At 38.9% G+C, this 24,133-nt stretch overlaps 1 protein-coding gene across 2 annotated transcripts in view; it reads right to left on the reverse strand.

Annotated features, from left to right (window-relative positions):
* Positions 1–20,961: 20,961 nt before the first annotated feature.
* TNFSF13B (TNF superfamily member 13b) overlaps positions 20,962–24,133 on the reverse strand; it is a 29,762-nt gene continuing 26,590 nt past the window's right edge. For both annotated transcript variants that reach the window (XM_081083254.1, XM_081083255.1), the window contains one exon: positions 20,962–22,569. In XM_081083254.1, the coding sequence (XP_080939380.1) occupies positions 22,457–22,569 (113 nt within the window). In that variant the 3' untranslated portion in view covers positions 20,962–22,456. The remainder of the gene's footprint in view (positions 22,570–24,133) is intronic.

Here is a 24,133-nt window from a genome sequence, read left to right on the forward strand (position 1 = left end):
GGGATTGAACCTGAGACCCTTCATTGCATGGGGCTATCCTCCAACCAAGCCACACCAATTAGGGTGAAGAACAACATCGAATATCAACGTGTGGGGGAGTCAAATAGAACCACAGGAATCACTCCCTAATTGTTGGTCCATCATAAGGGAGCGCTAGATTAAAATTTAATGAATCCCTAGCAAGCTTATTCTTTGGAGATGGAATCTAGCATGCCCAAAGAGTGATTGTGTACTACTTGAAAACAGGTTCTATGTCTTTATCATTTTGAATACCGTGAGTGGAACATATACCTTGCATGTACTCAACAATAATAGTTGATGGAATCAGACAGAAGTTTTTAGAATAGACTTTTGCATCCCAACTTTCTATTTAATATGTTAAATAAAAGATGATGTGCCCTCAAGCTAAACCCCCTGGAACAACGCAAGTAAGCAGACCTCACCAGTGTATCTGTCAGCCTTACTTACAATTCTTCATCCAAGAGCTATATTGTTAGGTAACCTGTCAATATTATATTGATGAAGAGAGACACTAAATTCATCTTCCTGTCTTTCTTTCTGTTCAGGCTTCAACTCAGAGATTCTTCAATTACCTAGACCCAATGACAGGACATTTTTTACCACCTTATTTCCTGTACATCAAAGTTCAAAATATGCCAGTTCCTTCCAGCAATTTGTCTTTTTTGACATTAGGTAGTTTTGAACATTTATGTTCATCACTTTTGACATAAGTGCCCTCCTCACTCAGCTGAGAGACCCTCAGAGTCACCAACGGGAGGTTAAATGCATCTGTGGCTTTCAATATAATGGCTCTCCGAGGATTGTCTGAGAAAGAGGTACCCTCAACAACGATTTTGACTTTTATTTTCAATCTAACAAATTGCGAAGGAGCAATGACGTCCTTTCTCCTATCGCAGTCATAGAACTCCAGATTCTTTGAAACATAGCAGGATAAAACTTGGGCTCTTTAAAAGGAGAACTCTATCGCCAAAGGACCAGAGGAAGTGTGGTAGGAGGGCAATGCATGTTGGTCACTTTCAGGAGAAATGGAACCTGAGCGCTGCATTCTCTGGATCTTGGCTTGCACCCAGCTTTTGGCCTCAGTATTAAAGGTCGCCCTTCATTTTCACTTCAGCCACCTCTTCTCTGCCTCAGATCATCTCTAGTGACTACTTGGTTTATATCAAGCCAAATGGATTAGAAATTATGATTACCATTATGACCTCGAGAGACTAAAATGACAGTATTAAACACTGGTGATATCCAAAGCTTTCTACCAACATGGTTTGTTTAGTGGTTTCTTTCTCATTATTTCTTCACATTTTATTGCTAGTTTTTGTATGATGTTATTTCAAAACTGTTTGTCATAACCTCTGCATAACCTTTTGTGCTTGCCCTGTGCTTGCCCTTTCAAACGCTTCTTCCCTTCTTTACAGTGTCTAACTCTTTAAATGAATGCACACCAAATCTTACCTATTCTCAGCACTTTTTAAATAAACCAACACCAATTCTCTGAGATTTGAGAATGTTGGATGATCTTACAACTTACCGTTTTTTCCTCTCTGTTTAACATAGTACTGAAAGTCCACTATTGTGTATTTCTTTGGGGGGGGGGGGATTAAATGCCATCCTACCACAATCATTTTTTAAAATGTAAAGTGCACACTTTTAGGGATCTAAGACCACTGCAGATCTGGGGTTGGCGGGGGGGGGGGGGGGGCGGGGGGGGTTGTAGTGTATGATAGAAAAAAACTGCAATACCATAAATATGGCATAAAACATGAAGACGTTTATTTTCACTATTGCTTTCATCTTAGTTTATGTTCTGTGTGTTTTACAGAGACCTTTTGCATATAGTGGATATTATTCTCTAGATATGTATACTAGTATATCTATTCTTATTTAATGTTTGGAACAACCCATTCATAGATGAATAACTGAGGTTTAGAAAATTTAGTGACTCCTCCTAGATGTATAAATAATCATCTAATGACTATCAGATTCTAAACCTGGTCAGTAAGGGTATAAGAAAAAATGCTGAAAAACAGTTTCATCTTCATCAGATTCAGTGCTTACATTTAAGTAATTGGATATTTATCCAATTCAGGTACAAAAGCAATTTGCTTTAAAGACAAAGGACATTACCAAAATGTCTGACTTTTCCAAATTGCAAGTAGTTTGTTGCTTTGGCCTAATTGGGAGGAAATATAACATAGGAAGAGCATGTTCTTTAGAGCCATATACACTTGAGGTAGAATACAAATTTTTCACTTCCTAGCTATATGGCTACAGAAAATTTACTTAATCTTGCTGATAAAATAAAGCTTAATAAAATGATCTGAGAATGAAGAATAAAGTGAGAATAAGTAATCCTATTAGAATACCTGGCACAAAGTATTTACTGAATAAACTGATATAATAATTAATAATTAATAATAATAATAATAATAGAAAGTTTAAGAAGAGAGGATGGGAAGATCTAGAAGCTAGATCTTCCAAGCTTATAGTTATGGTATAGTTTGAATACCATAAATATAGCATAAAACATGAAGACGTTTATTTTCACTATTGCTTTCATCTTAGTTTATGCTCTGTGTGTTTTACAAAGACCTTTTGCATTATGAAGTTTGAACACACTTGAACTTTAAATCTAATCTAGCCTTTGTTTTGAAAAGGATTTACACCTCAGCCTCCTCCTCAGACAGCTGTGGGTCTGTCGTGTCCCAGTTTGGTTCCACCTGCTGTGTCACACAACCCACAGCTGAACACAAGTTGCAGGGAGAAACACAAGCCCGCCAGCTGGGGCCCAGACTTGACCTAATGCAGTATTTTGATTAAATGTGCTCTCTTATGCTTGGGAACACTCCGCGTTGGGTTCTGAACCACAAGATCTTCAGTTCCCTTAAGTGAGTACTTTAGTGGGGGCTTGACGGCTATAAACCAGTTATAATAAAGAGGATGGGAGGATATATATATATATATTTGAAATGGATCTGGCAGGGGGAGGCAAAATGATAAAGGAGCCAAATTTGACTCAGGGGTTTGCCTCCTCGATTATCAGAGCTCTTCACCGGATTCTTAAAACCCTTCATCTCTGCACTTCTTGTCTTCCCAAGCCCTCTTGTCCTAGACCGCCCACATTTTAATGTTCTCTCCTTCACATTCTGCCAACTTTTCCCTAACGTGTGTATGTGATTGTTTTTCCTCTGCTTCATAGACAAAAAGTGGTTCCCTGTTTTTCCTGCAAGACTGACTGTCACATCTCGCTTGCCAGTTTTACCCCCTTGTCATTCCCTTTGGCCGCGCACACACACGCACACTCACACACACACCACTGGTGGGACTCTTAGTTCCTGTGGTCTTAAATGTTCTCTTTCATATGGCTGAACAGTTGTCCCAGGACCATTTGTTAAATAAGCCAACCTTTTCCCACTGAGCTAACAAACCACTAATATTTTATTGCATGTACACTGGGCTGTATTGTTGGATTATGTCAGTTAAAATGATTTGGTTTACTATTTGTTTAAACTAATCTATTTATCTATCCCTATGCCAACACCATATTGAGTCAATGCCACTGGCTTTATGGTATTTGCTGACATCTGCTAAGTAGGTTTTAAAATGAGTTTTCTTGGCTATTCCCAGAGATTTGCATTTTCACATGAATTTTAAGACCATTTTATCCAATTCCAAATTGGATGAATTCTATTTGACTTTTAATTCTAGATTTCCTAAAATATACATATTAATATTTAGAGACTTGACTTGTGGTATAAATAATACTCTTCATTATGACTGGCTTTTGAAAAATGTCAGATGCATTTTAATTTCTTTATTAAAAGCCTTATTAATTATTTTACAAAAAAACACAGAACAAGTCAAAGTAGCCATTTTGGACATCCCAAAGCTATTTTGTCTTTTTATAGCTTTTTTTTTTCTGGGAGCAAGAAAAGAAAGGTAAAGGATAAAGGGAAATATTGGTGGGAAACCTCTGGGTAATTGAGGTACTGGCAGTCAAAGTAGGACCAATTTGAGCGACAAAATAAAGAAGTAATGGATTATACCCAAAGTATAAAGTAAACATCCATGAGTCCATATGGTATAAATAAATAAGTGAATAAATTAATAAGTGTGGGAGAAACAAATCCCCCATGCAGAAGAATTTCAAGTAATTTACAAATGATTTCATGTAATCTACATGCTCTACCCTCAAAGAGTGAAGCATAAATTTCCAGTCCTTAGATGGAGGGTAAGTATAGTGATCTCCTTCCTTGAATGTTTACAGTGGAGAAATGTGACAAACTCTACCTTAGCCAAGTGATTAAGGCCAGCATCAACAGACACAAATTATGTACATTCAATATAATGTGGCAAATGGTACTTTTTGATCTTCTTCCCAGAAACCCATAACCCTGTTCTTATCATGAAAAATACATCTGACAAATCCCAATAGAGAAGCTTCTGAGTTTCCACTGAGGTAATTTTCAGAGTTTGTTGCCCAATATGCCCAGGATTTTTGGTTTGGGGGGATTTTTTAGGTCCAAGATAGATGAGGTAAGAGGTATATTTTGAAACAACTCATCCAGAGCAAAACATATAACCGTTCATTTGTCTTAAAAGGCTGGCGTCATGTGAGGTTGTATCCTAAAAAATGTTCTATTATTGTTGGTGTGTACAAATGTATGAATATTGATGGCCCAGGAGTAATTTAACAATTTAAAAAATAATGGAAGAGAAGGCCATTTTTACTGGAATTTCAGACTTACTCATGTAATCAATGGCTTATTTTAGAGAAAAACATGAAAATAAAGTGCTATCCATCTAACTGAATATAAAGAACACTTGGATTGACACAACGAAGAGGCACATTTTCATGGTGCTTCAGCCTCATCACTCTCCTTCCTTCCACAGACAAGCTTATTGAATGAAGTAAAATGCACTCAGCGTCCCATGTCCTTGTCTTCCCTGCATTTCTTCATCTGCTGCCATTAGCCTGATGTTCTTTCAGAATTGAAACTGCTCTCAGCAAAGCCAACAAAGACCCAACTGCTGAAACTTGTTGGAAAATGTTTGTTCTCATCTTAGTCAATCTTGTTAAGACAGGGTAGCACCTGTGTCCGAAACACAAGAGGTAGTCGAGGCTCAAAGCAGGATGAACATGACAACTTGAATGTGCGGTGGGGTTACTGAGCTCACTGCAAAACCAGTTACCAAGCCATGCAAGGGATATAAACCATGCCCAAGGGCCCGGGTGGACACAGTGCCCTCTGGCCTCCTCAGGGCCTGCAGGGAGTTCCAGAGTCAATGCAGTCTGCATGGACCAGAAACGCACAGAGCTGCAGACGTAAGGCTTTTTTCCACGATAGGCTGGAGGAAGGAATACGATGACTGTACCCCAAGGCTCTTCTCGCTGTGCAGGTGCCATGTCTCTCTTAGCCATTTCCGTCCGGCCAGTGGGCCTGCGGGACCTGACCATGGACAGTCATTGACATGCACTCTACATCCTAAGTGTCTTCTTTGTCTGTCCACCCTTTCCCTTCCTCTCCACGATTGCCCAAGTTCAGGCCCTCCCAACCAATTTTCTTGTTTCCTCTCTCACCCTGACAAACCAAGGTCTGCAGCAGTGCCAACACAATCTTACAAGTAAAACTAACATCATTACCCATTAAAAATAAATTAATTTACTTAATCCCACTGCCTCCAAGATAAACGTTAAGCTTCTTAACATGTCATATGAGTACATAATCTATATAAATACCTTACTCTTTCCTGAGCAGATTAACAAAAATAAAAAACCTGTTACTTAATGCCCCCTCTGTTCACCCCAATAGTTAATCTATTTTAGAAAGTCTTACCACTCTGTACTGTAAATCTCTTTGCCTATCTATACTAATAAAAGCCTAGGTGGCCCTCACATGTGACCTCATCACAAGATGGCCGCCACAAGATGGCTGGGTGCACAGCAGAGCCAGGTCCTGGCGGCCGCTCCACACAGTGAGGCCTGGGGGTCCCACGGCTCCACGCGGTGTGGAGGTGGCCAGTCCTGAAGTCTCTGCCACCTTGCACAAAGGAGGCGGGTCCCGGCGGAGGAGGCAGGCTGTGACAGGGGAGGGCAGTTATGGGCAATCAGGCTGGCAGGAGATTGGTTAGGGGGTGATTAGATTGGTAGGCAGAAGTGATTGGGAGCCAGCAGTCCTGGATTGTGCAAGGGATGCCAAACTGCCGGTTTAGGCCCGATCCATCGGACCTAAACTGACAGTCAGACGTCCCCCGAGGGGTCCCAGATTGGAGAGGGTGCAGGCAGAGTTGAGTGACACCCCCCCTCCCCCCCGCATGAATTTCGTGCACCAGGCCTCTAGTAGAAATATAAAAATACTAATATTTAGATGTTTAAGTGAATGTTAGAAGGTGTGTAAATTTAATCTACAAACTATTCAATGAATTGTTAGTTGACTTAATCTGAGATCTCTTGAAAACCATTAGAATCCTAGACATATTGATAAGAATAACCTCAACAATAATAGTTATTAAATAACAACTAACTGTCAGATGCTATGTTGCTCACTGGATTAAGATAGAGAACATAAGACTTCCCACCATCAGATGATCGCAAGAGTCCCTCCTACGTATAAATAACTAATTTCAAATCAAAGTAACGAAATAGGTATAATAATAAAAATATCAAATATATATGATAGGCCATGATGAAAGATATTTTACATATTTTATTTCATTTAATCATCATGATTATTTAAGGTAGATATGTTATCAGCCCCATTTTACAGAAGTGGTCGTGGGCTTAGGGGTCCTAGGTAAATTTCCCAAGTTATGCTGCTAGGAAATGAAAGATCTGGGATTCAGGCTAAAATTTGGTTGATTACAAAGCCTGCCCTTTGAGAAGAATATGCAGCATACTTTTGGGCATACTTTGTAAAATACTGCTAACAGGACACGTGTGAGGAAGGAACACCCAGGTACGAAGTTTATTTTCACTGTGAGTAATAAGACGAGGCTGGGTTTTCAGTTCCCATCGCAGGGATATTCCTGCCCACGTCCATGTTCCCCCTGCAATTACAGGGGCTGAATGTCTGAAAACTATTGGCTTGCCAGCGGACGTAGATTCCATCACTGAGGGACACTCACTGGAGAGCTGGAACCGGGGAGCCTACGGAGCCCGTGGGGTTCCAGCAGCAGCCAATGGACACTGCAGCTTCCACGGACATCCATGCAAACCCCAGAGCTGGCCCTGCAGGGAGCTGAGATTGCCCGTCATGGGTTTTTCAATTCCTGCCTTTCTTGTCTTCCTGAAGCCAGTGGCCACTTTCTATTTCCTCCGCCAGGCATTCTAGCATTTCATAACGCCAATCCTCTGTACTAAGTCCTTCCAACTTGAAACACTAGTGTGACTTCTGTTTTCCTGACAAACCCTCCTGATGCTCAGACCCTGTGCTGGTTTTCTGGGCTGGTGTAGCAAAGCAGCGCAGACCGGGGGCCTTGAAGAGCCGTAATTGATTGTTCCGCAGGCCCGGGGGCTGGAAGTCAGAGACGGAGGTGTCTGTGGAGCGTGTGGGTTCCCCCTGAGGGCTGTGAGGGAGACTCTGCCCAGAAGGAACAGAAGGGGCAGGACATGGAGGAGCATGGACAGAGAGAAAGCTAACAAAAACACAGAACCCGTACACACTGAGGTTGGGCCCTGGCCAGTTGGCTAGGGCATCATCCTACTATGCCAAGGTTGTGGGTTCTATCCCTGGTCAGGGAGCATATGAGAATCAACCAATGAATGTATAAATAAGAGGAACAACAAATCTCTCTCTCTCTCTCTCTCTCTCTCTCTCTCTCTCTCTCTCTAAAATAAAATTTAAAAAGCACAAGGTCGGACTAAATGGAATTTAAATGATTGATTTCTCATTAAAAAATAAATTGTTTGAGCATTTCAGTTTACAGTTTATGCAGTTCCTGGGAAGAAAAGCTTCCTATTATTAGCCCCCAAAGTAGTCCAGGAGCAGGCATTATCATTGCACCCCCTCTAGTGGTTATCATTACAGGGAACGAAGCAGCCTTTTGTGTTAAAAATTAAGGACCAGGATTGGATTGAAGCCACATTTTTCCATACCTTTAACTGTTCCGTTATAAATTAAGCCTTCTGTCTCTGAATATTTTCATCAAATTTTCAGATCTTTATCAATACTCTCAATTTCTTCTTTTATATTTTTCTAATAAATTTATATCTATGTTTAATAGATTAAAGGAGAAAAAGAAAAATGATACCCCATCTAAAGAACACAACACAATATTAACTACCCAGAGATAATTACTATAAAGACTTCACAATTCTCAGTGCGTGGGCATCTGAGGTTTTCTACATTTTTGTTATTGCAAAGAGAGCAAAGCAGGAATGAAGGAATGTAAATGTTAAAAAGGTAAGTTAGGAAGGAGTAAAGTAGAAATCCCTCCCCCAAGTCCTTAGTGGCACTTAGACATTTTAAGAAATCATCTTAAGAAGCACTATACTTAAAAAACAAACACCCTTGAAAGAATATTCATTTTCATTTTTCTGTTGCTCATCTTACTTTCAATCCCATCACACAGTAAGCGAGATTGCTTTGGCTAAATTGCTTTTAGCCTAATCATAAGCTATTTCTTAACACAGTCTTCTGTGTAGCTCCTACCAATTAATTGGAGTGATCTTCAAGGGTTCCTTTTCATCAGAGAGATTGTCTTTAGGCATAAATCAATCCTTTGCTTGGAGTAAGTTTGAAAGAAAAAAATCAGGATTAAGGAAGAGTTACCAAGCTGCAGGATAGTCCCTGTATTCTGCTGCTTGTTTAGAAAGTACAAGCCTTTACCAGCACCTAAACAAGCAGTAAACCACTTAATACAGAGACTAGCAATAGTAAAATGTTACCCCAAATCTAACTTCCAAAAATAGAAAATTATATCAAAGACATCCTCCACTGAGATGAGGGAAGGGGCTCAATGAAAGGAAAGTGATGATTTATTTAAGCTAATGATGAGCTATAATGACTGAAAATTATTTCTCCTTGTTTTTTTTTCTGGGACTTTGTGTAGTAAAGACTTAGTCTACTTTAGTAGAGACGAAATAGAGACTTCTGCAAGCTAAGTTCTCCCACTCTCGTTCTACCAGTCAACTCCCATCATTATCTGAAATCTCCAGAGTAGATGATATATGAGCAGAAGAGGGAAAAATAACCCAAGTGCTCATATCCTAAGCTTCTTCATTAAAACAAGGACACAGTTATATTACTTTACTTATTAGCCTTTTTCTATGACATTTGAATCCAAGAACAGAGATAGAAGAAACAATTGTCATTATTAAATTTGTATGATCATATTAGAAAATAAATAACATTTTAAAATTGAAGCTACAATCTCTCACAATCTCTCACAAAGATTATTTATCCCTAAGGAATAAAAACAACGTCACCTTTACCTCAAATATTTCTTATCTGAATTGTGACTTATCCGGAGTCGGTGAATTATTAGCTTATTGATAAGAAGTGCTACTGAACTGTTGTGTTAGCAGTGGGGATTGTGTATGCAGGAAACAAAAGGGACTACTTCAATTCTTTGTGAGCATTTCAATTCTATTTACTTGAGATGTAAAAAATATGTTATTTCTCTCAATAAGACCTTACATAATGCATAATGAAAGAGCCCCCATCTTTTTACAAACTGGCACAATATAGAGAAAGAAGTTGATATAGGGCAGGAAAGTCAAAATTGCACAGCATTCCGTATTTTCTTAAGTTAGGGTTTATGAGAGCTTCATTCCTTTAATAATTCATTTCCTCAATCAAGAAACAAAAGTATATACCTTTTATGAGCAAAACACTGTGCTAAAGCAATGGAGATAGAATGGTGAGTAAGATAGAGACAGCCTTTGCCCTGATCAGCATCAACAGAGACACACATTGGATGTAGATAATTATCAGACCCACCATGGGCAGGAACTGAACTACATGTTTTATAAACTCATTTCTAATTCTCACATCAAGTCTGTACAGATTACTGCCCCTGTTTTACAGATCAAGAGACAGACTTAGGGAGTCTATTTAGATGTGCTCAAGAATGCATACCTAAAATTGACACAGTTGGGATTCCAACCAGTTCCACTGGACTCCAGGCCTCCTATCCCTGTCACAGTACCAGCCTGCTTTTCCAGGTAGTGCGATAAGATACATAAAATATGTAAAAATAAAGTTCTGAATCATTTCAGAAGAAGGCTTAAGCAACTCCAAATGGAGAGAAAGATGCAAAAACTTCATGGCAAAGAATGTGAATTTCTAGATAAATAGACATTCTTATATTCAAATTTTTAATTAAACAGAGAAAAATAGCAGTGATTCCATCCCGACTGCCATTTTAGATCATATGTGCACTGCTCCACAATTATTAGTTCGTAGCTTGTAAGTTCAAGGAAGAGAGTGTGTGTGAAGATTTACAGAAGGTTTAGAAGGTTTTTCTCAGAGTAAAATGTGTGTCGTTCCAGAAATATTAAAGATGCCCTGGGTTGTCTTACTGTTTTTATCTGGTGCATTATTTTAATTTAAAAGAAAATTTATGATTTAGAGCTCCAAGATAAATATAAGTAACACAACCATTAAAATTATGAAATATCTTAAATATTAGTAATACAGTCATTAAAGTCTAGTCTCTTATGGTATATTTTTAATACAATTCACAATACAGATATTCCTAGTGATGCATGGCTAGTCCAGTTCAAACAAAAGTAAGAGAAATTCAATGAGGCTGCCTCTAGTTCAAGGTCTATTAAACTTAATTCATTATTAAACTCAAAAGCTAATTAGAAATAAAAAGGAAGAGAGACGTAGATGCATTCTCTACCGTGAATTGAATTCGTTTGGTTCAGGAAACAAATGTGAAGGTTATGACCATTGCAGCCTGAATGGAGCTTCATATCAGGAACTTCAATAGGACTTGCAACTATTCAATTTAAAGAAAATGTTTTGTCAAAGGGAAGACAATGAGGCTGTGAACAGCCGAGTGCCTCCCAGACTCCTGTGCGGCTCAGAGGCAGGGGAGTGAGGGAGTTTGATGTGCGGTGGGGGTGTCAGGGCTGGTGGAGGAAGGACCAACCTGCCTTCCCACAATTTCTACACTGTGAATAGTGCTATGAATGGTCATTAAATCATTTATTAAAACCACTCTTATTGCCTTTATTAAACTACTAGTAGCCCTGCGCACAAATCCGTGTGTGAGTAGCTGGCTGCTGCTTGCCTCAGCTGGCCACCCTGCCCACCACTGCTGGTAGCTCTCTGCGGCTTGTAGCTCACTGCTCCGCCCTCCTGTCGATCTCCTCCACTTGTAGATTGGTCGTGACGTAATGGCACCCCGGCTAATTTGCATATTCCTCTATTATTATATTAGATTTGAAAATAGAAACACTAAGTCCTTGGGACTCTAAATCTTTACATTGACTTGATGGGAGAAGATGATTGAAAAAGCAATGGCATCCATAGCCCCCCTCACCTGTGTCGCACGAGGAAGGGTGGAGAGTGAGAGTGAAGGAGAAGAGAAAAGAACCCCCGCTAGCAATAGAAATCAGGTAGTGCCTGGGGCAGGCTGCTGTTAGGCAGCAAAACATATCTGAGCACAGACTGAGGAAAGGGCCAAGGAGAATGAGACCCTTTAGCCATGAATGGGGCACACTCTTTGTGTAGTCAGTAAACTCATCTTTTACCCTACAAAGAAAATAAAGCCTTTCAGGCACACTGTTCCTTTCCTCTCTCTTCTTGCCTACCGCATCATCTGTCTTTAGATTATTCCAGCCTGCCATCTGATGAAGGCTATCTAAAGCCAGCTCCTTGCATTCATTCTGGATCCCACACCTCCCAGGGTCTCCAGTTCCACCATCACTTGCCTCTTCTTCAAACCAGCCTTTCTCCTACCCAGGGTTTGGGCCTGTGTGCCTGCCCCAGGTGCCCCTTCCAGCTACTGTCCTCCTTCCCGGTCATCACCAAATTGCTTGAAAAACTGTATTTTGTCATTAAACTGCTTACATAATATGCCTTATGGGGATGTAAAAAACATCCAAACCTGTAGAGAATTTTTATGAATTTAAGCCAAATTGACAAACAAATGCCACAGCACAAGAGCTCAGATGCTCCCCAGAATAAGTTTTTCAGTTTCTTTTATGTGTTTCAAGTTAAGGAGAGATGTAAGGAAGTACATGGAGGTGGGGGAAGCCAAATCGGGGGTTGGATTACAGGATGGTTAACAAGATTATGTGTTCTCTTGAGGGAATTTTCACATCTGAGGGGCCTAAAAAGAAGCATTTCCAAGGTGTGTTAACCTAGATGCATGGAAACAATAGACAGGGCTTGCCAAAGTTTCCAGGTTTGTGAACCATTTAGTTCAACTCATCAGGCATCAACTTCCATCCATTGGAACAGAGTAGAAATTGTGATATTGCAAAAACTTCCTTTAGAAGTTGAATATGGTTTGAAGAAACACTAAAAGGACCTGATTGGTCTTTTCACGCTCTTCTAGTTCCTGGTTTTTATCATTTTTAGTATTCCTCTATCCATGTAATTGCATTTCAGAGTAGTGTAAAAAAATAAAATAAAATAGTGTAACCATTCACTTTAGTTGTTCTCGTGCTTCCCTCTAGTGGTTATAGACATGCACAACATCTCGGCAAGGCAAAGGTGGGACATTGATCGCTACATTGTTCAAGCTGAACATTCTGTGTGTTTGCTTCCACATTAATATAGCATGTGCAGTTAAGTAATATAATAGAAAAACATATGGATCGGAAATTCATTAATTGGGAACTTGGAAAAACACAACCAGTTTAGATGATCGTGTATCTCTGATTTGATGTGATGAGAAGGGCACTCTGTTTCTTTGGTGTTCTTCCCCAAGGCATAATAACGCCATTCTAGCCATGAGAAAATTATCAGGCAAACCCAGACTGGGGGCATTTTACAAAACCCCTGCTCAGTACTCCTCAGAAATGCCCGGGCCATGGAAAAGAGGAGGAGGCGTGACAACTAAATGCAATGAAGTAGCCTGAACTGGATCCGAGAAAACAAAAAGTACTGGGAAATCCTACAAAATCCTAATACGGTGTAGAGTTCAGTTAATAGTAGTGTCCCAGTTTTCTTTGTGGGGTTGTGACAATGTAATGTAAGTAACGTAGGATGTTAACAACAGGGGAAGCTGGGTGAAGGGTACACAGAACTCTGATCTTTGTAACCTATTGTAAATCTAAGTCTATTCTAAAATAAAAAGAGCCCTTGAAATATTTTCTCAGACACAGAGGGTGTTTTTTTCTTCTTTTTCATCTTCCTCTCAGCCACTTCCCTTCCTTCTTGGGAATATAATTTCAAGTTTCTAAAGTTTTAAATTAAATTCTGTAAGATTTCCGCACAAATCTTCAAAATTTATTTTTTGAAAACATTCAATTTTGCATTTTAAATGGGTAATTTGTACCTTAATGAGGCTGTTAAAAAGGAAAAAGAAGAAAATCTGTAAGCTCTATCCATTGATTCTAATTGTATCCTCCAACATGTTATAGCTCTTTAAATATTGAAAATAGTCCCCCCTCCCTCCCTCTCTCCCTTCTTGCCTTCTTCTTCCTCTTCCTCTTTATTGTTAAAATTTATTGGGGGGGGGGGTCTTTCTTTTTTGATTTATTCTTCTTGTATAGAAATTTCTAGTTTCTTTACACTTCATTATTTGACAGTTTCCTTATTTTTCGCTCTCAGGTCATGTATTGGGAAACTCAGAGTCTCTCACCACAGGCGGGTGAACAACCTTTCTTTTCTCCTTCAAATTATAAGAGAAAATTTATTTGGAAAGTTACAGAGTAACTTACTTCGTAGAAGTGAACCAGCTGGGCTGGGTGGGCTCAGGAAATGAGTTACAGAGGCAGAAGGGCCCTTGGAGCTTAGGAAAGAGAAAGGCAAAGGTACCCTGCCTGGGGGGACCTAGAGGGGGCGGGGAAAGGCACCTTGGTGCTCCCAAGAGGGAGAGCCTGCTGCGACCAATCCTTCTTGAGACAGATGTGGACTCCTCATTCCCCGAGTTAACACTCAGGCAACAGCTAGCAGTCTGATGACTTATGAGTTTCACAAATGAAAATGAGCTTCCCCCACTCATTCAAATGGCTGGACATAACCTCCTGGTGATGTATCCACTCTGCTAATGTGGGTTAAAAGGAATGCACGCTAAGTGCTAAATTTCCTCTCTTGACACGTGTGAAGACAGATCCCTCAATGCACAGACCACATCCTCACTCCCTACGGACCCTAATTTCAACCCTAAAGCAGCCTAGCTTCTCTGGAGGGCTTCCCTCCCAGGCTGGATGGCAGCCTTTCAAGGTGATTGAGGCGATTTCTCAGCAGGCAGGATGCTGTTTAGAAATGTCTAGTTCATTTAAACTGCGGTTTTGGACTCTAATCTGGCAGCCCTGTCAACTCTGAGGTTTACACTTAAGAAAAGAAATTAATCCATTTGTCTTAACATCCAAGGGAGCCAAACTGCCATGTATTATGCAACAGACTTATCTGAAATGCAAGTGAAAATGTGGCTGTGGTTTTGTTCCCAAGTGACTCTACCCACACAGTCCTGTCCATACTGAGTGTGGCTGCCATTCCACTAGGTGATCAGGGACCCCAGCTCTGTGCACTCTCCCTGTTGAAACACCTCAGGAGGACCCATTCTTTCTCAGCACTTAGAGGAAGGCTGAGCAGAACCCTTCTCCCCTTTAACCCTCCTTGCTCCCAGCTGAGCCCTGCCTGCTGGTCTCATATGGAAACCCCTTGGCCCATGAAAGAGTCTTCCCTGTGGACATTTTTTCTCATCAAACTCCCTCTTATGTGGTTCTCTTGCCACTGCCATCTGATCTCCTGAATCTGGTTCCCTCTCACTACTATCTGGTTAAACTTAGCGTGACCTTCTGTTCCCATACTGAAGTTTTTGCCCCACCTGTCTCCTAAGTCTTGGAAATACTTAGCTTCCAGGGTTGGGTGTAACAAGAGATGTTTGTTTTCTTTTTCATTTGCATTGCTGAGTAGAGGGAAGGACCTGAAGAAGCGCCAGAAATGTTCCTAAACCCAAGGAACCCCTTCTTTCCTTCCTTCCTTCCTTCCTTCCTTCCTTCCTTCCTTCCTTCCTTCCTTTCTTCTTCTTCTCCTTCTTCTTCTTCTTCTTCTTCTTCTTCTTCTTCTTCTTCTTCTTCTTCTTCTTCTTCTTCTTCTTCTCCTTCTTCTTCTTCTCTCAATCATTCTCTCTCTCTTTCTCTCTCTCTCTCTCTCTCTCTCTCTCTCTCTCTCTCTCTCTCTCTCTCTCTCCCCTAATCTATTCAAGATATCTTAAAACTAAACAACCAAACCAGGTATTCCTGACAATTTACCTTAGCTTAGCTTCCATTTCCTTTGCAAAAATAAAACCAAAGAGTGCATGTCTCTTTCCTTCTTTTGATTTCCAATTCAAATCCCTATTCTTATGTATGTGTCTGAGGATGTGCGTATGCGTGTCTTTTAAGCAAGAGCATTTAGCACTTAGAATGTGCCAGACACTATATCAGTTCATTTATTTCTCATAGCAACTCCATGAGTTTACCAGTACTGTTACCTTCATCCCCCAAATTATAAAACTAGTAAACAACTGAACTGGGATTTGAATTCCAGGGGTGTGGCCCTAGAGATGTGCTCTTAACTACCATTCTCCATGTCTTCTCTCTAATATCTTCAAGCAGGGACACCTCATAATTTGTGCGGCCCAGTGCAAAATAAAAATGCAGGGCCCCTTGTTGGAAAAATATTATGAACTTTGCAATGGCAATAGCGGAGAATTAATCTAAAAATAGGGCCTTCCAGAGAGTGTGTGGCACCTTGTGCTGTTGCTTAGATGGCATATCCAAGAGGTCAGTTTTGTCTCCAAATACTCTTTTCTAATATAGTGTGTGTGTGTGTGTGTGTGTGTGTGTGTGTGTGTGTGTGTGTGGCTATAATGGCTTCAAGGAGAGGGGTGATGGGCAATTATTCACATGCAAGACCACGTTGTATCAAAGGTACTGTCCTAATTTTTATTTTAGTTCTGTAAAATGCTAACATGTGGGGAATAAAAGTAAAGGGTATAAGAGATGTCCTTGTACTCCTTCTTCTCTATATTTTTATAAGCTTTAAATTATTTCAATATGAAAACTCAGAAATTCAAAAACATGTAAAGCAGAGTGAATCAGTCACTTCAATGGTAAAGAATTCCCTCCTTTCTTTCGTACCGATTTTTTCCTGTTATTTGTCCATTCGTCACCATCATCTAATTTTGAATGATGCCAGTAAACAAGTTGAATCTCTTTTTTGGCCTCTGATATCCAGAGAGTGGGGTCAGGGCCTCGGTGTGGGGTCAGGAGGTTGCTGACAGTGAGCTTGCACTCAGTGGTCACATCATGGTCATCACAGAACCTTTTCCAGATGGAATTTTGCCACTTCATAGTCAGCTCCAGGGGAGAATATTTGGCCTGCTATTGGTTTTTACTACTCTTTAAAAACACACACAATAGCATTAGTTTTATAAAAACATTCTCATAAAATATATCTACCACTATCAACACAAGCCTAAAGGTAATGTTGCTACCTACCATCATAACTAGCTAGCTAATATTAAAAATAGGAAAGGAGCAAAGGGGAGGCCAGACATTATAAGCATGGTCATCAGGGCAGCTTCACCAGGAAGCTGCAACTTCACGCTCCACAGGGAACCATCGGTCCATTCGCTGCCAATCACTGGGGAAGGGATCCAACAAAGCGGGTGATGGGCACATGCCTAGAGAAGTGGGGTGAGATAGGGAAGGTATTTGCCTGTCAGTCTAACCTGGGAAAAAGATAATTAGCCACAGGGATGGAGCCACTGCAAGCATGTGAAATCCTGAAGGATTTCTTGGATAAGCTCCCACTTAAAATCCCCCAAACAATGAATTCTCTCTCTTGCCACTTGCACTCCAGTTTCTCTTTGCTCTGTGACCTGCACTTGTTGTGAGCCTCCATAGCCATGTAACCCCAGAAGCCATATGGCCCATGGCCATGCGGACTGCAGCTGGGAACATATGGAACAAGAACTCTGGGCAATGGCTTTGATCCTAGCTCTGCTGAAGACAAGATGGGTCTTTTTCCATGGCAGCATGGACGGAGACAGGACCTTGCAAACTAAGGGACTTAATTCCACAGAAAGAAAACTTTCCACAGCACCTCATTCTCCCATGGGGGCCTCAGGAAATATTTATTCTCATGACACCCCAAGAAGCCCACTTCCACCAGCAATAGGTGGGGACACAGAGAGCACCCCATCAAAAACAATGATACAACCAATGTTTTCCTCTAAATGGTCTAAAATGGATTTCATTATTTTATTCATTTATTTGTGAAAAAATGCTACTTTTGTGTAGCTGGAAATGTTAAACAAAGAAATTAATCAACTTGCACTGCTGCATACCAGATATATCATTGTTTCTGTATTGTTGACCTCATTTGTTTAGTCCTTGAAAATGACAAAGTAATCAGCCACTGGGTGATCCAAATTGACAGTTCAGTGTCATAACACCATCTCAAACATTTCTTCATCACACAGAGCTACTCACCCAATCTCAGCACATTGGTTCCTATCTTTGTGATTGGTTTTAAATACAGTGCACAGTTGCAGTAGGACCTACAAAAACATACAAGATAAAACTAAAACAAAACAAATGCCCAAAATTGTAGAGAAAAAAGTATCGCATATTCTAAATATATCATTCAAAGTATTGGTAAGGGCCATAAGATTGTGAAATAAATCTAAATAAGTAACAAATCTTTCCTTGTACTGTATTATTAAATATTTCTATAATTTTATTTTATCTTTATTTTTAAAGTGATCTTAAACACAATGTCATTAAATTATTTTTTAAATAACAAAAGGCTTAGTAACTTGGATAATGCCAATGGTGAAGATGAGAAAATCAAAGACAACTTCAAACCAAGCTTAAAAGAAAATTGCACTCTCTTCTGATGGTCTGGACATGGCTTCGCAGGGATAGCCCGTGTTTGGAGGTGCTGACTGCCCCATGCCAGCCCTTCATTCCTGTGTGTGGCCCAAAAAAGAGGAACACGGAGAAGCTACTCCGACGTGAGCAAGGCTAGAGATCTTAGATTCCCTTTCTAATCATAATTAATTTGTAAAACTTAATCAAATTTATTTTATATACTAGAGGCCTGGTGCACAAAATTCATGCACTGGGGTGCGGGGGTGTCTAAATTGGCAGTCGGACATCCATCTCACAATCCAGGACTGCTGGCTCCCAACTGCTCACCTGCCTTCCTGCCTGCCTGATTACCTCCTAACCACTTCCCTGCCAGCCTGATCAATGCCTAACTGCTCCCCTGCTGGCCCAATTGCCCCCAACTGCCCTCCCCTGCCAGCCCGGTAACCTCCAACTGCCCTCCCCTGCAGGCCTGGTCCCCCCCAACTGCCCTCCCTCCACTGCAGGTCCGGTCACTCCCAACTGTTCTCCCCTGCTGGCCATCTTGTGGTGGCCATCTTGTGACCACATGGGTGTGGCCATCTTTGACCACATGGGGACAGCCATCTTGTGTGAAGGTGTGACAGTCAATTTACATATTACCTCTTTATTATATAGGATATTTTTTTATTGTTGATGGTATTACAGATGTCCCTCGTTTTCACCACTTTATCCCCCTCCACCCAGCCTCTATCCCCATTTCCCAGGCCTTCACCACCCTATTACCCGTATCCATGGGCTATGCATATGGGTATATAACTTCTTTGGTTTATGTCTTCTCACCCCCCACCCCCACACTGAGGTATGTCAGTTTGTTCAATGCCATGCTTCAGGTTTTATTTTGTTGGTCAATTCATTTTGTTCATTAGATTCCACAAATAAGTGAGATCATGTGATATTTGTCTTTCTCTGATTGGCTTATTTCACTTAGCATAATAGTCTCCAGGTCCATCCATGATGTCCCAAAGAGTAAGAGATCCTTCTTTTTCACAAGTACATAGTATTCCATTGTGTAAATGTACCAAAGCTTTTTTATCCATTCATCTAAAGATGGGCACTTGGGCTATTTCCAAATCTTAGTTATTGTAAAAAAATAAATAAATAAATAAATTTTAAAAGGGAGAGATATCCCACTTACCCAATTAATGAGAGTTTGTTAATAAAGACAGATCCTGTGGTGAAACTCTCCTTCTAGTAACAGTTCAAGAGGTGAGAAGTGTTTCATCATTAAAACAGCGCATACTTATTGTAGAACACTCAGAGAAGGCAGAGAAAGGAAATTAAAACTATTCTATCATTCTAAGATAACCCCCTGCACTCAAAGACAATCACCATTGCTTTCGTGTTTGCTTTTCTTTTGTCCTTTATTTTTATGCTGATATTTTTTGTTTTACCAAAAATGGGATCATACTCTACATGCTGTTATAACCTACTTTTCCACTTGACTCTCTTGATCATCTTCCAGGACTTGGAATAGAGTTCTAGGACATAATTTTAATGGCTGCATAGCATTCCATTATGTAGGCATACCTTAATCTACACAGCCAGACACTTATTGAAGTTGTTTCTTTTTTTGTTAGGGTGTGAGGGGCTACTCTTAAAATCATGCTGTGACAAATATCCTCAAAGGGGGGGGGGGGAAGGAGGTAAATCAAATTTATACAAACTTACAAGATTAATTTTACAAAGTGAATGTGCATACAGTTAATGTGGAGTAAGCAATATTTTATAACACCCAGGTTCTTAGCATAGGGCCAGACAGATAACAGGCACTATTTTATAATTCATAATTCAAATTACAAAAGAATTTATGAAATTTTATCAATAAATTGCTGCATCCATAACAAACCACACTGGGAGGACCGTCTCTTACACGATGACTGAGAGTGGAGCTGATTTCTCCAGAGGTCACTGAGGGCTACACATGATTTCCCTCTGGGCTCTGTGCTAACTGGCTTAGTTCCCACACAAGTGAACAATTTAATACCCTCAAGTAGTTATTCATCACACTCCTGATTTCAGATTTGGACACGAGTGTCTGGACTGGATCCATACACTTAAACCTTAGAAATGTTCTGTTGTAGGTAATCCTAGTATAACATCTTTTTTTTTCCTAAAATAAGTTGGGGGAAGGGTAGAGCAGTGGGAACTCGGGCAGCTGCTGCTGCAGTGGGAGCCCCATACACACCTTAATTCTATTTCCTGATATCTAAATAAACTTTCATTCAACCAAAGTCTAATATTTCTCACATTTCATATACGAGGAAGACAGGGTTCACATTTTAACAATGGTTTAAACTGAAAGTAATATAAGATTTAAGAATATTTCATGTGGCTGAATTCTACACCTGCTGACAAAATATGCTAGGTCATTTATAAAGAATAATGGTGCAAGCTGCAGATTTTAATAGCTTAATGTGCAAGCTTATTATAGTGCAGGATTATCTTTTCGAACTTATTCTTCAAGAAATATGTAATTTATATCCTTTCTTTATATAATACTAATGTGTACAAATCCTTTTTTAAATTTAAATATATTTTATTGATTTTTTTACAGAGAGGAAGGGAGAGGGATAGTTAGAAACATCGATGAGAGAGAAACATCAATCAGCTGCCTCCTGCACACCTCCTACTGGGGATGTGCCCGCAACCAAGGTACATGCCCTTGACCGGAATCGAACCTGGGACCCTTCAGTCCACAGGCCAACACTCTATACACTGAGCCAAACCAGCTAGGGCTACAAATCCTTTTTGAAATATATAAAATATTCTTGATTTCAAATACCTTATTGTCATGCCCTAACACATGTGACTTTCTAATGTTTTACAAGTATGTACTTAATTTTTAAAGTGGCATTTAGTAGTTAAATGGAAAGAAACTAAAAGAGGAGTGGTGTTAGACAAACTCAATAAAAAATGAGGCGAAAGACTCGGAGAGTTTTTATTTGGCAATCCAAGTTAGCAGCAACACTAGGAAAATTCCTAACCACCTCCTGGTATCGAAACTCCTACCCTACCTACCCCTTCCTTTTAATGATTATATTGTAAAACAAAATAATTGCAAAATAGATTTTGTTTTAACCAAAAAAGTCAAAACTATAGTTTAACAAAGGTTAAGTTTATATACAAAAATACAAATCATTCCTTTTGTTTTGAAAATTGTACCTTTAAAATTGTTTTCATACAGTCTGGGGAAAATTTAGTGCTGAGCAGGGTCTATTCTTCCAGCTACTGATTAAACTAATGAAAGAAACTGTTTAATGAAGTGAAAGCTCTTTAAATTGATGACATTTAAAAAACAACAGCAAGCAAAACAAAGGGAAAATAGATGTAATAAATGTCAGTATTATAGCATTCTCAAATGTGGTTCTTTATAAAATGAAAATTAGGTGGTATCTTCTGGCATATGGTAACTTTATAAACAGCATATAGCATATAGCATAATTCAGGATGCCAAGAAATTGAATTAAACCTCACCTTCAGTAAAGCTAATAACATGACTGTTTTTGAAGGTTGGGACATGTGAACAGTAGTTTAAAACAGAAAAGGAAATAAAGAAAATTTATATTACATTATTACAAATGTATTCATTAATTTCTAGTGAAGGTTTTGTTTTTATATAAGAACAATTATAGTATTTTTTTCAATTAATGGTTATATGCATGAATTAAAATTACCCTACATTAAGTTTCTGAATATTAGCTACAAACAACACACATACGTGCAGACACATGAGTTATCCTCCTTCTATGAAACCTGTTGGGGAGTGTTCCATTGGGTAATATATAACATCAGAGAGAAAAATTGTAAACTTGAAATAAACCAAAAAGGACTTAAATAGTACTATATCTTCAACTGTTTAATATGATGTTTAAATTTAGGCTTTAATTACTTTTACATGTAGGAAATGCAAAATTTCTATATATTTTTTCTTTTTACTTTCTCCAATGTTAACTGAAAAGGAGAGGGGTGTATTTTACATAAACAGAGAGGATGAATTCTGAGATTTTCCCCTAATGTCTTACTGTCCTATGGAAATGGGCACTTGTTTCATAGTGAAAAATGGAATACTGTTTTTGAACAAATCATTACGGCCCTTTCGAACCCTGAGCTTCCTCTAAGACAAGAAGCTATGACTAAATTGTTTGACATGGCATTATGGTGAAAAAGTCTTTCTAATTCTATCTTTCCTTAAATGAGCTCTACTTCTTGTAATTCACATGACACCCTTTGGCTGTGGTTGTCTGTTAAATTTCCTGTCCGGTCTAGTTTCAGCAAACCAAAACAAATAGCTCACAGAAAAGGCTATGGTAACTACTTTTTTTTTCCCCTTTTGGTATTTCCAGTTAAGTGCTTTCTCCTTAGAGATACATTTAAAGGGAGGAAATTAGCCACAAACAAGGTGTAAATAGGTCACAGAAGTTTCAATGCACCAAAAAAAGTGCCATCTCCATCCTGTGAAATTTTAGCATCTCCACGTGGTATCGCAAGTAGAAGTTCATCTCCTTCTTCCAGCTTTGCAATGCCTGGAAAAGAATGGTTTACAAAAACTTTAAGTGGTTGTCCAATGGGGAAGAAAATAAAAAGGAATGTCAAATAAAACAATTTTGTTTTGGAAAAAGGTTAATGTAGGCATTTACACTTCAAATTACAACAGTGGACTTCTAAACCAGTTACTATTCTACTAGCCTAAAGAAAATTAAATGAACAGAAGGAGTTCCATCAGATGTAAATGTATTTACCACTTACTGCTTATAAAATGAAGAATCTAAACAGGAACCAAATGTTAAAGTTTAAGAAAAAAAAATGTTAAGTGCATCATAGCACATCCATTGATGGAATATTATATAGTTAAAAATGGTTTTGCTTCATTTTATTGACATGATAAACTTTTTATAATAATTTAAAACAAAAATACACAACTATATTTACTTCTAAATGTACATATAAGATGTATAAATCATTAAAAGTATAAAAAATGCTATTCATTAACAAAGCACATCTATTACATAGTTTTTCTCTAGACTAGAGGCAAGATTATGGGATAAGGAGTAATTTGGATTACTTTTTATTAGTCATTATCATAGAGATTAAAGATAATATGATATTTTGGCAAAGGCTATAGATCACAAAGCATTAAGTAATATTAACTCTTAAATAAAATGGGAATTAACCCCTACCAAAACCTGTTTTGTTTTTTATTTTTCTGTAGGAAATTGTCAAAAGTTTTCTAAAGTAGAGAGAATAATATAAACTCCATGTACTCAGTATTTAGTTTCAATGATTGTTAACCCATTCTCAATCTTGTTTCATCTATAATTTGAAGCAAATTCTAGACATCATATCATTTGAATGCTTCTGTGTGCATCTACACAACTTCTCCACAAAAACTGACTACTTTTAAGGTAGATTCTATTTAAAATTCTGACACTAAGTTATTGGCTATTTCAATTCTTTGCGCTTATAGCAATCTAAACTTTTCTACAATAAACACATTTAATTTGTAAATGGAATAATGAATAAGATTCTGCTTAGTGTACAAAAGAGGTTCTTTGGAATTATGTTGGGTCCCTCAAAAGGACCAGTTTTAACTTTTTTTTCAGGTTACTATGGAAGCATTTTGGACATTTACATAGTTTTGTATAGTTTTTAATGGTTTTGAACACATGTGCCCTAGAACAGATACAAACCTGAATTTTCCTATAGAATGGATTTATTTAATACTAAGCTTATTAGCATGGAGAAATATCTTCAGGGTCAATATTTATTCTTAAAAAGTAAGGCACCCAGGAAATCTGTCAAGAAAGTAAATATGAGAGCAGCAGCTTATTAGAAAATCTGAAAGTTTGCTGTAAAGCTATAACTACTAATGGGTATAAATAAATAGCAGGTTGGCATAGCCTCGTTTAATAAAATTTTGCAACACCAAAATACTAGTCACTGCTGGGTGCAGGGAAGCTTTTTTTTAAATGAAAATTAGGGGTTTCCAATGTAACAAATTTCCTCATCGCCCTATTAAAGCTGTTTATGGCTGCAGACCCAGAATGACATCATCTCTATAATCACATGCTATTTCCCTTTCTTCTGATT

Source organism: Myotis nattereri, assembly GCF_964212035.1.
Source record: "Myotis nattereri genome assembly, chromosome: 2".
Taxonomy (NCBI): Eukaryota; Metazoa; Chordata; class Mammalia; order Chiroptera; family Vespertilionidae; genus Myotis; species Myotis nattereri.